Here is a 15,462-nt window from a genome sequence, read left to right on the forward strand (position 1 = left end):
GGCAATTCTAAAAAAAAAAAAAATCAATTACCGTTATTTTATTCGAATTTTTTCTTGAGAAAATCCAACCCTTTTCATTTAACACGCCTTAGAATGGATTGTTTCAAACAAGAAAATAAACAAAACAAAACAAAACAAACCTCAATGAAGAACCCAGTTCATTTTGAAGAATATAAAAAGTAAATCATAAATTGACCATTCAAATCAAATGAACTAAGTGATAAATTGTGAACAATTATTTCCGAATTTGATATTTTCTAAAAAAAAGCTTCAAATAATGATTAAAATTTGTGATCAATATTATTACAATGGTAAGTGATTGTTTTTTTATGGATTTTGTTTTGTTTTTTTTTGAGGTTCGATATCAAAATTCTTGTTATGATTCTTACAAAAATGTTCCTACAATATTTTACTATTGGGCAACATAAGAGGGCGACACTAGTGAAAATAATGCTCGTTCACTCGCTTCTTTTTTTCCATTTCCTTTTTCACTAATATTTGTTCATTTCATTTTCATGTGTGCTTTGTTCCAGAATAATGATTATTTGAATAATTTTCAAATTTATGAAGGTAAACTTTTAAACTTTTAAAAATTAATCAAATTGATTCAGTAAATTATTATATTTTCGAATGAATGTTGTCTAACATTCAAGAGGAAAACTTTGTGCGTTTTCAACAAGAATCAAGATTCTGATTCTGATTGATGATGAGACACCATTTTTTTTCTTTTCATTGTTGCATTGAATCGATGACCAACAATTTACTATTGTTTCAAGAGAGTTGTTTTTTAACATTTTTTTTCCAGATTTAATTTGTTGATAAATAAAAAATTCATGATTGACTCATAACAGTGTCATTATATGATTGTTTTTTTTAAAAAAAATCTCTCACTCACTAAAATGTACTTTTTACATGAGTTTATTCATGTAACAACAAACTTCAACGTAAATCTTTACGTGTTCGAATGTTGTGTGTGCAGCTTTGGCGTTGTAATGATAAAACGGGATATAATTTAGAATAAAATATTTTATTGACCAAGCATATGAAGATCATAGATCTCCAAAATACTCGATGATTGAATGATAATTTAGGAAGGCTTTATATACTAGATTTAAATCAGTTAATTACATTCATTAGGCTACAACATTCATTAGTTGATTAACAAAACATCCAAACGATGGTATTTAGGACATGTAATCAATCAATAACATTTCAAAACAAATCATGTTTTGGAAATATTATTTACATCCCCTCGCTCAAGATGATGCTGGCTGGCCGGATCAAGTTGTTGTTGTTTCCTGCATCAGCTCCATGGTTATAACTGCAATGATGTTGTTAACAGATAATCCAGTATATCTGTGTAAAGTATTTGGTGTGTGGAATTTAGGGATAATATTGACGATATTGGAAATATTTTGGAAAACCAGTTCAGCAAAACAATAAATCAGTTTGATAATTTCTTGAAGTTTTTTGATACAAATCATTTGTCAAAACGTTTCTTATTGCACATAAAATTTTCATACGATTTTTCAATTTTTCTTGATAAAATTTTGATCATTTTGATTGCTCTCAAGCTATTAAAGATGCGTGTCTTGGTGAACCATTTTTTTTGATGAGGTGCGTACCTTAACGCCTACCTTCAGCTTTATCGGGGTTTTGAACATTTATTTTGAATTTGAATTTGAATTTGATTACCCTTAGGCTGCCAAGGATTTACAGCATATTTTCGGAGGCCTCTTTTTTGATAGATTCTTACCTCAACGCTTATCTTCCGCTTTATTGAGCTTTTTTGGAAACAATTTGAAATTTAAATCTTGATAATTGAATTAATTTGATATTGAAAACTTTGATGAAACGATACTTAGTTTTTCAAAACAATTTGGTCAATCAGCTTGGTTAAAATTTTCAAAATTTCGTTTTCATTTTACTTGAATTGATTGGGCGGTGTGTTGTACGAACAGATATTGATTGAAACATTGAAGATTCCCACTGTTGACATCCTGTTGGCTTGTAACTAATAAATGGAAACTTCAACGTAAATCTTTACGTGTTCGAATGTTGTGTGTGCAGCTTTGGCGTTGTAATGATAAAACGGGATATAATTTAGAATAAAATATTTTATTGACCAAGCATATGAAGATCATAGATCTCCAAAATACTCGATGATTGAATGATAATTTAGGAAGGCTTTATATACTAGATTTAAATCAGTTAATTACATTCATTAGGCTACAACATTCATTAGTTGATTAACAAAACATCCAAACGATGGTATTTAGGACATGTAATCAATCAATAACATTTCAAAACAAATCATGTTTTGGAAATATTATTTACATTCATATTCCTGATTTTTATTTTTGATCATGATTTACGACCTCCAACTATGACTAACTTTGTGTTTATTTATTAGAATAATATATAATTTAACTGTGAATCTAATCGTGTGTGATGAAATTATCTTCTAATGAATTTTGGTCAAATTATACCTAATATGCATTCCATTGTTTCTAAAGGTACTTTTGAATAACCAAATTATACATATGCAAACAATCATCATCATCATCAGCAATAAGACTATTCGATATTAAGTGATTCTAGCTTAAATCTCAAATCAATCAATTTAAGATTTTGTCCATTAAATTAACATGTCTATGTTTTAGATATTATAATATCCCGTTATCAATAAATGAATGTTGTAGATAAACAAATCGAACCAGTTAACTTAGCTTAGTAGTTATTTGATTTTTTTCATTATTATTAAATATTAACAATTTGAAACCATTAATATATGTGAAAATGGTTATTACGCAATTCAATCGTATTTATTAATTTTTTTGTCTAATCTTATCTTTGTACAATCTATTGAACGATTGATTGGCTGGTTTGATCAAATTTTTTTTGTGGCAAAATTTTTGTTTGTTTCCAAATAAGACCCAAAATAATGAGAAAAACTCTTTATAGATTCATTTTTTTCTGAGGAAAATACTTTAAGACACACCTCTCTCGTTGTAAAGTACGAATATTATTGATAAATTTTGCCAATTTGGTTGCCAAATTTTTTTTTTTTTTTTTGTAGGGTTTCATCAATCGGATACGCAAAATACGCCTATTTTTTAGGTTTTGTAATTTAACAAAAAAAAATGAATGAATAAATAAATTTGATTTTTATCTGGTAATTTTCATAAATTGAATGGCATTGTTTATAAGAATAAAACAAACAGAAACGCCAATTTTTTTTTTTTTTTTTGCTTCAAACAAAGTCATAATCATGCCATTTTTTTTTTTTTTGGTTGTAGGCAATAATTTTTTTAAGTTTACCCTTAAAATGGATAATTTGATCTATTTTTTTATTCGATTATTTTCAACAAAAAAAAATTCATAGGCTTTGAGCGAAGCTTCTTAAAAATTTCAGATGCAAATTTCTCACAGTATAGACTCACAATCTCTAATCATTGATTGATTGTGATTTATTGATGATATCATTTTGATTTTTATTCATTTTTTTTGTCATTGAAAATTTTGTCAATCCACTGCCGTATCATCAAAAAAAAGTTTAGTTTATAACATTGTCATATACCTACTAACCTATTTGGCATGAATAAAAAAAAATTTCTATATTTCAGTTTTGATTCTAAATCGTTCGATTAGATGATAATCCGGAAACATCTTGTTTCACAGTTGATAAAAGTTTTTTTTTTCCAAACCATTTATGATACATTTCAAAGTTCTTTTTTTCTTTTCGAATTCAAATTTCATGTGATTGCGGCGCAATGATTATGAAAAATTAACAGTCAAATCGTTCAACAATAATTTTCATCCGCGGATTAAAACTCAAGATATGAAAAGTAGAGAAATCTTATTTGATGTGGATATGTTTTCATTTCAATGTCATTAATGTTTATTATTAAATCAATCGTGATTATATTGGATGAATGAAAAATGAATAAAAATTGTTGCAAAAATGAATATCATTTTTGTTTTTGTATGCGCGTATTGATAAAAATTATATTTTGCATTATTATTTGAAATTTCGGCGGTTTTTTTCTATTTTATTTTAGAAAAAATTCTTGAAAAATTTCACTATGAATCTTGTTTCATTCTTTCTAATTCAAATTTTATTTTTATTGTTATTTAGAAATGTCATTTCATAATTGCGCATCATCATTAACCAAAAAGACAAATGGCAGTAATGTTAATGATAAAACCAAATTAACCAAAAATGCATTGGTCAAATCGAATGTTATGTTAGCATTTTATGGAACTGATTCAGATGAATCACAGCAAATTGTCACTGAAAGAAAACAAAAACAATATGGATTGTCGGATCAAAATTGTATTTTAAACGATATACCTGAATCAATTGATAATAATGATGATAATGGCGTTTTAGTACCCGTTACCAACGTTTTATCAAAACCATCATCATTGTCCTTGTCAGCTTGTATGGTTGATGATAATAGTGATGCAGTACAACATCACCAAATATTAACAAAATCTCAATGGCCTAAGATGGCAGTTAATTCAATTAGAAAAATCTCGGCTGATAATGATCATGATTATCATCTCCAAAAACCACAACCACCACCAACCTGCAATGATCTAATGACGTATGAATCAATTATGGAACTACCAGCATTTATAACTGCTGCAGCTACCAATAATGATAAGGATGATTATGAAGATTATTGGAATGATAAACTGAATTATTACAACAGTAAAGCATCAATGATACACAAGCAAAATATATGTAGCAATAATAATATGACTGAGAAGATAATGGAACAACAGTGTCAACAGCAACGGTCTTCATTGGCATCAACAGCGACAACGATAATCGACCAAAAATCAAGATCGACATTGAATATGGATATAATATTGGCGCCCAATCATGATTCGACTTTTAGATGTGATGCACATGACAATCAAACATCATCACCATCATCATTGATAATATCGTCTCCATCGTCGCCGACGATCATTGAAAATAATCGCTTTGTTGCTGATGGCAATGATGATCATCATTTATTTAACACCAATATAACAACAAAATCGTATGGATCATCTCATCCACCGTCTACCGTTATTGTTGACCTAGTAAAAACAACATTATCGTCAAATAAACATTTGATAGGATCCCGACCTCAACAACAATCAGAAATATCAACAACAACTGAATCATCGATTAAACAACAACAACAAAATACTCCTGTTGCTGTTGTTGGTGTTGGCGATGATTTAACTGCATGTTTTTCGAATAGATTCGGTTGTCAGCAGCGACCGACTAAATTTTTGGACAAAATTCAATATGATGATGAAGGTAGAAATTTATTGATGCAAATAACCGCAAATAAACTACATAGTAGCCATAATAATAACGACAACAAGACAAATTGTCTCTTGAACTATCAGACATCATCATCATTATCATCATTATTATCCAAAAATGAAAGCATTGTTTCTACTACATCCACAATTGATGATGATCGCTGCTTTCAAACAAAACTAACAACAGTGTCGATTACGCCAAAGTTTAACGAACATCAAATGGGTGATGTGAATGATTTTTCATTACTACGAGATAAACAATTTGTGAATTTTATTTTACCTGATCTTGATAAAATTAATGATCAATCAATACATCATCAAAATTATGATCTCAATTCAACACATGAATATGCTTTAACTAGTGAAAAGACACGATTTTATTATAATTTCAATAATCTAGGTTTGTATATATAAAACAAATATTTTTGACAATTCAATATTTTTCTTCCGATATTAACTCGTGTGGTTCGGTTTCCGATTTTGATTAAAATTTTCAAACGATCTTGTTTATTTTTGAAAAAAGTCTCATTTAAAGATGGAAAATTACAGAATTAGTATCAGTACATTGAAAAAATGACTCATTTACCCCAAAAAATTGTTAATTTTTTTTAAATTTAAAAATCTTTTTGTATTAAAAAAATCAAAAATAATGGAACAGGTGACTAATGCTAACAACAACAACAGAGACAAACATTGTTTTACAACTTGTTATCAACCGAAGTTGTCTGAAAATTTCATTGGAAGGTTGTCTTAGTCATCGCTCTTGACTAAGACATATATAAAAAGACCCTGCTAGTTGACATTTGAAAAAAAACAGAGAGAGAGAGAGAGATAGAGAGAAAATTTTTTGTTGCAATATTCATTCAGTCGTCATGATGTTCATACGCCAACTTAATAGCAGCAAACAGAATTGGCATTCTTTTCCGGCCGCTCATTTTAAACCAAAAGATCCAACATCCAAAGTAGCAGAAATATTCAATAAAATTTGTGCTGTTAATAATTCTAACAATAAAAATGAAACAACCGATGAAGAAATTCATGTGATGGAAAAATGGATTCTAGGCGAAGATCTTTGGGATGAAAATAAAAATGAAATTATCATTACAAATAACAGTAACCCTAATTATGTTGGTGATGATGATGATGAAAAACAAAAAAGGCTTTCAATGGCAGAACAATCGTTTATCGCTAAAAAGCATAACGCCGAAGACGACAACTGTTTTATTTATCGAACGGATAACAACAATTCCTTTGGCGGTGTTTGTACTGAAGATTCACAACCACCTCAAAAAAAGTTGATTGTCAATACAGAACTGCAACCACAAGTGTTAGAACAACAACAACAACAACAGCAACAAAATCAGGTTGGCCAACATTTCCTTTATCCTATTTCCGAATCATTGAATACGACGACAAAGGCATCAGCAATAACGACAACAACAGAAACAACAATTGTCGTCAATAATAATATTGATATTGAACGAAAGACATCATTGAATCACATTGATTGTGATTCGAATTATGTCAATTTTGATACTCTTATCAATAATAAAATCAATGATTCTAATTCATCGACATTCGATCGATTGAGTGCTATCGATGAACAAAATCGAACCGAACCAATCCTAACCGAGTTAACCAATATATCGGATTCAAAAGATTATGTTAATCATTCTAATAATGATGATAATTCTTGTATTCTTTCCAATCAATGTAAACAAATAGAATATAATTCCGTTAACACTTCACCAGCTGCCTGGCAATCATCACCACCTTCGATAACATCATCAACTACCCGCCCAACAAAACGTAAGATATCATATGAACAAGATTTTTTCGACAATCAAAATCACTCATCTTCAGAAGAAGATGAACCGTCCTCACGAAAAACATTTAAATTGGATATGATTGATGAAAAAACTTCTACACAACCACAATCCGATTATTCACCATCAATGAACTTCAATTCATTATCTGACCTTGAACAGCAACAATTTAATTATAATTATAATAATCATTCATCGAATCAAATTCAAGAATCCAACATGACATTGACCACATCAAATAATTCATCGCCTTTACACAATAATAATAACAGTCATCAGGTACACGAATCGACATCACCATCGATTGGTGATGGATCATCTCAATCTGGATCTTCAACGATTGTCAATCGAACTCCTCCTGTAATGAATCTGTCGGAAAACGGTTCACCACAGCATCGATCACAACAACATATAATAACAAATACACCGCCACGTTCAACACCGCCATCATCTTCATCTTCACCTTCCACATCAATTTCGACATCTAGACATCTGTTTCTATCAACAGCAAAAAACTCTGTTGGAGTCTCGGCTTCGAATTCTGTCATGATTAATGATAATGAACAGCAACAAGTGATCGCAACAACATTGGCACAACAACAGCAACAAGTATCACCATACTTTGTCTATAGCAATGATGCTAGTTCACATTTGTCTCCTGTTCGATTAACAACTAATATTGATAATAATAATGGGCATAACCATCTTGCTCTAAATCATAATCATCATCAGAATTCTTCAATCGCTCAACAAAATTCGGCCGCTGTTGTTCATCATCATCAGCAACAACAGCAATTAGCTGCAGGATTATCTCAAGCAAATCATCTGAATCATCATCATATTGCTCATCATCACTCATCATCATCACCGCAATCAGATCTACCGCAATTAGTTGTGCAACAATTCAATCCTGCTCTTAATTCAGCCGTGCGTCTCTTCGCTCCAAATTCTCAACGATCACTTAGTAGTCGTGCAGTACAAAGTCCAACATTCAATGCTACTCCAATGTATGCGGCTACATTCGACAATGCTGGAACTCCCAATGGAAATCCCGCTATCATTGGATCACCATCACCATCCAGTTCATTATCGAATTTCGCTTTCTCAAATGATGCTCGTGAATGTGTCAATTGTGGTAAGAGTTAGTACAGTTTTTTTGCATGAAAATTTTTCCAAAAATTAAATTATTATTTTCATTTTAGGCGCTGTATCTACTCCTCTCTGGCGTCGTGATGGTACTGGCCATTATTTATGTAATGCATGTGGTCTTTATCATAAATCCAATGGCAATAGCCGCCCACTGGTTCGAAATCAACGACGACTATCGGTACGTTTTAAAATAAACTAATTTGTAAAATCCTTATTTATTCTCTTCTCACAGAGTACAAATCGACGCACAGGAATGAAATGCTCAAATTGTACGACAACGACAACATCATTATGGCGTCGAAATAATAATGGTGATCCTGTTTGTAACGCATGTGGACTTTATTTCAAATTGCATGGCGTTTCTCGCCCATTAACAATGAAAAAAGATCAAATTCAGACCCGGAAACGGAAACCAAAATCAATGACAAACACACCGACGTCATCATCAATCATACATCAAAATAATTCTGCTGCTGCAGCCGCTGCCGTAGCTGCCAATGTTAATAATATTGGCGCTGCTAGTTCAGCTATGTTAGCTGCTGGTAATCATGCAATTACAGCTCCAGTCTCTGCATCAACTATTTTAAGGCATGGTCTAGTTTCAGCCAGTTCTCAACAACAGCAACAATTTCTATCCACACTTCCGTCATATCTTTTCGCAAACAATTCTCATACTCCTGTCCATCATCATCAGCCATCTTTTGTTGGCTTATCGAATATTGCCCATCAAAGTAGCATAGGTTTTGGTGGCACGAATGGTGGTGGTGGCAACAATTTCGGATCTGCACGAACCTCGGGATCAATCAGTGGTATGGCTGCAGCAGCGGCAGCAGCCGCCGCTGCAGCGGCTGCTGCAGTTTCAGGAGTTAGCCCAAATTCTCAACATGTCCAATATGCGGCTTCTGGCGGCGGTGATTCCTATCTCAATAATTGCGGAGTTGAATTAACTCATCATTTGGGATCAAATACTATAAGTGACAATACAATGGCAGCTATAATCAGTAATGAAAGTCTAGGTCTTTTGAATCATCATAATTCAATACCAGCATCACCGGATAGTACTAATCAACAGCAGCAGCAAGCAACTGATAATACTAATGATAATGAACAGAATCAACAATTTTATTCCTCTATATCGACACAGGGTTAGTTTTTCAAATTTATCCGTTAAAGTTTATTTTGATGGTTCTTACAAACATGATATTCTTACAAACAGAAACCTCTTGATTATCATCAATACCTGAATTGAAATTCTTAAAATGCTATTAAAAGACAATCAACAAGTACATCGACTGCCAAACGTTATGTCCAATTGTTATGACAATCAACCATAAATTAACAAAAATCAGCTCGTAAATTTCATACCAAGGACTATGGTTACATCTCTGTCTTTTTTCATATTTGATTCATATCCTCTTCAGGACTAACTTTGGAAGATCTTATCATTAAACGAATCATCCAATCAACCTATATTGTTCAGCTTATCATTATTATTAAAAATCAGAAAAAAATCCAATGATCGTTAAATCGTGAAACTTGTGCCATTCAACTGCTGCTCACTCTTTGTTTCACTTGATTAGTTGTTATGTTTGTCCTAATGTGACATTTACATTTTTTATATTCAAATATTTTCTATATGTACTGAAGATTTCTCTATTTTCTATCTTCAAAAATTTTTTTTGCTCATTCAATATAATTTAAGCATAATAATTTGCATTCATTTAGGTGTCGGTCGATTTTGGTTTAATGATCGATTCAAATATTATAGAACAGATATCATAAATTTATAATAAAATTTCCTTTCTTTCTATTTCTTATTCTGGTTTTACATATTAAAAGAAAAATGTTCATGTTTAAATGGTTTCCGGTACTATGGAACACTTGTTACTCTCAATTAATTGTTACGCCATCTATCTGATATATTGTAAAATTTTTGCCGTTATTCCAATTGTAAATGTTGATCAGCTGTGTGAGCTATAAATTGTTTTCATTTTAATTTAATTATATCAAATAATTCCACCTTTTGTAATTCAAAGAATTTGTCTTTCCATATTGAATCCGAAAACAATACTCATCTATTGAATTAAACTTTTTCCTAAGAAATTTTTTCGACATTTTTGTGACAATGATCGAAAAAATTTTAAATTTTAATTAATTCGTTTTATTTTTTAAAAAATTGTTTCATAATAATGAGGTAGCTATATCATTTTCATATCATTGTAAAAGAAAATCATCAAATTTTACAATGAATTATGATATTAATTTGGTTCATAATAATCATCATCATGCCATTTTTAGAACTATTACAAACTGATTGTTATAAAATTAAAAATCAAATTAAAAGTAAGATTAAGATTAGAACATCATCATTATCTAATTTTATTAAAATTCATTCATTTTTTTCATTACAGCATGTGTTTATGTTCAACGTAATTGAGGATGAATTAGTATCCATTCGAAGCTGTTAGTCTAATATATAAAAATTCATAATTTCGTTATCAGTCTTTAAAAATGAATAGATTAAATTATAAAAATGATCATCAGGAATCTCATCATCATCCTCATAGCAGTACAACAACATCTATATCTATAACTGGAAACAATGTTACACAGATTGTTTATCATCCATCAATTAATAGTTATCAACTATCCGATTATTTATGTGGTTTTGGTGCTGCTATTGTAAATGTTTACGCAACGTTTCCGATTAATAAATTAATTTTTCGTCAAATGCTCCATGGACAATCTGTTCGTAAAGCTACTGCTACATTAAAATCTGAAGGAATCGGTCGTCTTTATCGTGGCATTGCACCACCGTTAATACAGCGTTCAATCACATTATCAATAATGTTCGGAACATTTGGTACCTATCATTCATTATTAGATCATTATGCTGATCATTTCTTGCCATCATATGCACGTTTTTGTCTGTCCGCTTTTTTAGCTGGCTCGACTGAAGCTATTATGTGTCCTTTTGAACGAGTGCAAATGCTCTTACAGGTTAATATTTTGCTTGATTAAATTTTCTATTTAATGATTTGTTACTTTTGTTTTTAATAAAAAAGGATGATCGCCTTCATAATCGTTATTCAAATACAGTGGATGCCTTCAAAAAATTACGTATTTACGGTATAAAGGAATATTATCGTGGTTTATCCGCCATTATTCTACGTAATGGCCCATCAAACATTCTATTTTTTTCGTTTCGGAATGAAATCAAAAATCATCTACCCCAGAATGTCGATAACAACGAATCATACATGACTGAAATGATAAAAGATTTTATATCTGGTTCGATTGTTGGTGCATTAATATCTACATTATTTTATCCATTAAATGTGGTTCGTACACGAATGCAAACCCAGCAACCGGGAGCCAAACATCTAAATCTATTTGAAGCGGCTATTGATATTTACAATCAACGTGATCGCAATCTTCGCCGATTATTACGCGGTGTTCATATTAATTATAGCCGTTCATTTTTATCCTGGGGTATTGTGAATGCTTGTTATGAATTATTCCATAAGTTATTTTTTCCCGAGAATCAACAAAATGATGATCTCCATAACAGATGAACATCATCATCCTAATAAGCTCATATTGATGTAAAAGAAATTTAAATTCTGAATTGTAAAATTTATTGTTTGGTCATACTGAAAGAATGAACCTACAAGTCGAACAATGAAAAATTATTTACAAGTTGAAAAAATCATTGTATCTAGTCTTTGTGAATATAATTTCGTTATCAATTATCTATGTTGTTTTTGTTGATTAATCTTGTTTTTAATATAAAAAAAAATCTTATTGGATTAGAATGCTTTGAATTGTTGTTATTTTCATTATATTTGTTTTAACATTGAAATTTTTCATTGAATTATTATTATCTACTCGAAAAAAAATAAAAGAATTTTCAAACACTATTTTGATGATATGGGAAGAATTTATTATTTGATTAGTTTAGATTGGAAAAGATAGATTTTTTTCCAGTTAAGTGAATAGTTTAATAATGTACATTATGTATTCTATTATTTTCATTTACATTTGAATAGACAATGACAGACAGAAGTGTTGAATGACGAATTGATAGTTTGAAGCATTATATTAACAAAAGAAACGTAACTGGAAGTGATCGAAATGATGATGACGATGACGACCAGATCAAATCAATCTTCGTTATTTTTTTTTTTTGTATGGCATTTTCCTTTTATCTTATTAAATCTATCGATGAAAGTAAACATCATTTTTTTTCGTTGAATGTAAATGGGAAAAAAATGAAATAGTATCTATATAATAAACACGAGAAGCGAAGCTTCTCGAGAGTGTCGTGCACAGAGAAATGTGTTAGGAAATTTTTAATACACAAATGTGTTAGAAAGGGTCTGAAGAAAAAGTCAATGTGCGCAACATCGTGCGCAACATGAATGGCCTCGGGATAGAAACAATTGTTAACGCTTAGGCCCCGGTCTCATTGTAATGGGACCGCGGCCTTAAGCAGGTTAGGTTAGGTTTGTGCAATTAGGTTTTCCGGGAGGAACTAAGTGAAGCGCCAATATTTGTGGCTATCTTTGGCGATTTTTTCAATATTTTTGGACCGATTTTCGGTGAAACCCGAAACAAATGGATAGAAAACAAATAATTGATTGTATCGAATGAATAAATAGTTGGATCGATCGCAAGAACAAAACTTCAGCCAAAGATTTGGGAGATGGGCGGCGTAGCCGCTCATCTGCCAGAATCTACGGCTGAAGCAGTATGCGTGCTGCTGGCCAAAGGCCAGCAACACACACTGTATGCACAGAAAAAAAACATCATTTCACTCTTTCTCACAATGATTATAATCTGATTGAATGAAATGGAAAAAAATGAACAAATTGTTCATTAAATATAAACTAGGTATTTATACAAATGAATGAATGAATGAAATAAAAAACTTTGAGTTTCATATGTATGTGCACATCGGTTTTTTTTCATTTTTTTTGATATTTTTTCCAGATATTTCAAAATGATTTGGAAATGATTTCTTTTCGTTTTAAATTTCCTGGTTATTGCTTGACTGTAATGATATGTCCAATGATGATGATGATGATAGTTCCGATTTATTTTTTGATCAGATAAAATGTTCCATTTGGTTTGTATTTTGTGGCTTTTATATGAATGATTCGGTCAATGAGTGAAATCTATGTAAACTTATTTTTCATAAATTGATTATGGATAATGAAAAATTGAAAGGAGAAAAAAGCGACCACTAAATACTTAAACAACAACAACAACAGTCTTTTGATCATCGATAATCACTGGTATATATCCCATTCAAACGAAACAAAACCATCATTGATTCATGTGTGTGTATAAATTTAGAACATTAAAAAAATTCGTAACCATAACGATGATATGGGATGATTTCAAAAGTGAAAATAAATGAATTTTTTTTCTATTTTTAGTATATGGACAAAAAAAATTTTTTTGATTCAATTCAGCCACTGATTTAAGTGAGCTGCAAAAAAAATTAATCAAAAAATGCTTTTTTCAAAGTATTTAATAAATTTTGTTGCATTTATAATAGAAAAAAATATTAAATCTCCTTAAAAAAATTTAAGGATAGATTACCGATATTAACATAACAGATTTATGGAAAGAAAAGAAAAATAGTAATAAAATTCGACTTAAAATATGTTTTCATATGAATATCATATTTTTTTAATAAACTCAATGAAACATTTCAAGATTAAATCGTTGAATCATTTATGTAGAAAGTTAATATTTTACGATCTACTCGTTATTTTGTTATCATTATCACAATCAGTAGTTGATAGTTAAATCGACTGAAAAAAAACATGTTTATCCCTATCATCATTTATCGATAAACAAATGTGATTATTTTTGTTGTTCATCTTATATGATTAATATTGTAGCGGTGTACTAATTTGATGGCATCGTTGGTTTTCCTACAATATCCAGTTAATGTCCAGATGATGAAAATCTTGAAAAAAAAAAATTTTCGTTGATTACCAATTAAACAAATAAATAGCCTGTGGGAAATTCACCAATTTATCTTCTTTTTTTTATATATTTAGATTGCGTTGAGACAATCCTATCATATCTTGAAATCAGTACCGTATAGTTTTGATATTGAGGACATATTTTGATTAAAATGATAATAATGATGATGATCAAAGATGGCTAAAGATAATCACGAACAACTTACCTGCTGTGAGTGATTTATTGTAATGTATTGTATTACATCTTGTAAATAAACAAATATTTGTATTTATTGATATTCTAATTTTAAACATTTCTCCAATTTCTTATTTCTTTTTCAGGTCCAGATTTCCTGGTTTTTCAACTTTAATGATGGGATTTCGTTTTTTATTAAAATATTTGAAAATTTTTGATATTTGAATTCAATTCCAAACTGAATTTTGTAAAATAAAATCATGAGAAAAATCGCTCAAATAGAAAATTGATTTCTGATTCTTATTTCGTTCGAGAAGTAAGTGAAGATCAGATTTTTTTTCTCATTTTTTCATTTCTCATCATTTATTCATCATCGATTCATCATGGCCACAATTGATCGATGATCATCAAAAAAAAATGTGCTGGTTCATCTCATATTCATTGTTATCGGAATTCTTAATTTTAATTTTCAAACAACAACAACATTATCAATCAATGCGTGATTTTACAAAATGTACATGTGATTCTGTCACGATTAATTGTGCAAAAAACAAAAAACAAAATGTAAATTCAATTTCAATCACCATAAACCAACTAACCAATAAAATTTACCTACAACAGAATAATTATTCAAATGAAAAAATCTGGGAGTGTTCTCGCTATTGGCTACGCTGAGTCATTCTGATTCGAAACGACTGCTTACACATATACGAATTCAAATTACAAGAGAAAGTAAAAAAAAAATCAACGACAATTTCTTTGTAAAAAAAGGCATTTGATGTAAATTCAAATGAAATATACCAACAACAAAAAAAACATCAAGAAACAAATAAAGTTTATATGATAAGATCGACAATCAAACAAGTGAGCGAACAAACAAACAAACAATAACAATCAACAACAAACAATCAAGCATGACTTGAATATTATTTCTCAATGGATATTTTTTCTTTTTTAGTTGACTTCTTAAATTTCGGTTTTCAAA

General features: G+C 30.2%; 2 protein-coding genes and 1 long non-coding RNA gene across 7 annotated transcripts; 2 read left to right on the forward strand and 1 right to left on the reverse strand.

Moving 5' to 3' along the window:
- The first annotated feature begins 480 nt into the window (after window positions 1-480).
- On the forward strand, window positions 481-10,113 carry LOC113791969 (uncharacterized). 5 transcript variants are annotated; one of them, XM_027341826.2, is made up of 6 exons: window positions 481-570; window positions 4,139-5,728; window positions 7,054-8,289; window positions 8,357-8,481; window positions 8,536-9,448; window positions 9,520-10,113. In XM_027341826.2, the coding sequence occupies exons 1-6, from the start codon at window positions 516-518 to the stop codon at window positions 9,528-9,530; spliced, it is 3,930 nt and encodes a 1,309-aa protein (XP_027197627.2). In that variant the 5' UTR covers window positions 481-515; the 3' UTR covers window positions 9,531-10,113. The 5 variants fall into 5 exon arrangements, with proteins under 5 accessions (XP_027197627.2, XP_027197626.2, XP_075678222.1 ...); XM_027341825.2 differs by having other exon boundaries at window positions 482-570; window positions 7,054-8,295; XM_075822107.1 differs by lacking the exon at window positions 481-570 and adding an exon at window positions 2,480-2,516 and having other exon boundaries at window positions 7,054-8,295.
- Window positions 10,114-10,255: 142 nt separating this feature from the next.
- Window positions 10,256-12,189, forward strand: LOC113791971 (mitochondrial nicotinamide adenine dinucleotide transporter SLC25A51-like). Its single transcript, XM_075822121.1, has 3 exons — window positions 10,256-10,646; window positions 10,715-11,303; window positions 11,369-12,189. Exons 2-3 carry the CDS (start codon window positions 10,815-10,817, stop codon window positions 11,876-11,878), a joined length of 999 nt encoding a protein of 332 aa, XP_075678236.1. The 5' UTR covers window positions 10,256-10,646; window positions 10,715-10,814; the 3' UTR covers window positions 11,879-12,189.
- Window positions 12,190-14,288: 2,099 nt separating this feature from the next.
- Window positions 14,289-15,193, reverse strand: LOC142645565 (uncharacterized). The gene is made up of 3 exons (XR_012846674.1): window positions 15,090-15,193; window positions 14,509-15,003; window positions 14,289-14,403 (listed from the first exon to the last, which is right to left on the reverse strand). It is a non-coding gene; the product is annotated as an uncharacterized LOC142645565 (long non-coding RNA).
- Between the last annotated feature and the right edge of the window lie 269 nt (window positions 15,194-15,462).

Source organism: Dermatophagoides pteronyssinus, unplaced genomic scaffold, assembly GCF_027571235.1.
Source record: "Dermatophagoides pteronyssinus isolate colony J.1.1.1.1 unplaced genomic scaffold, Derpt_VIB-CSIC_2022.12 sq0015, whole genome shotgun sequence".
NCBI lineage: Eukaryota > Metazoa > Arthropoda > Arachnida > Sarcoptiformes > Pyroglyphidae > Dermatophagoides > Dermatophagoides pteronyssinus.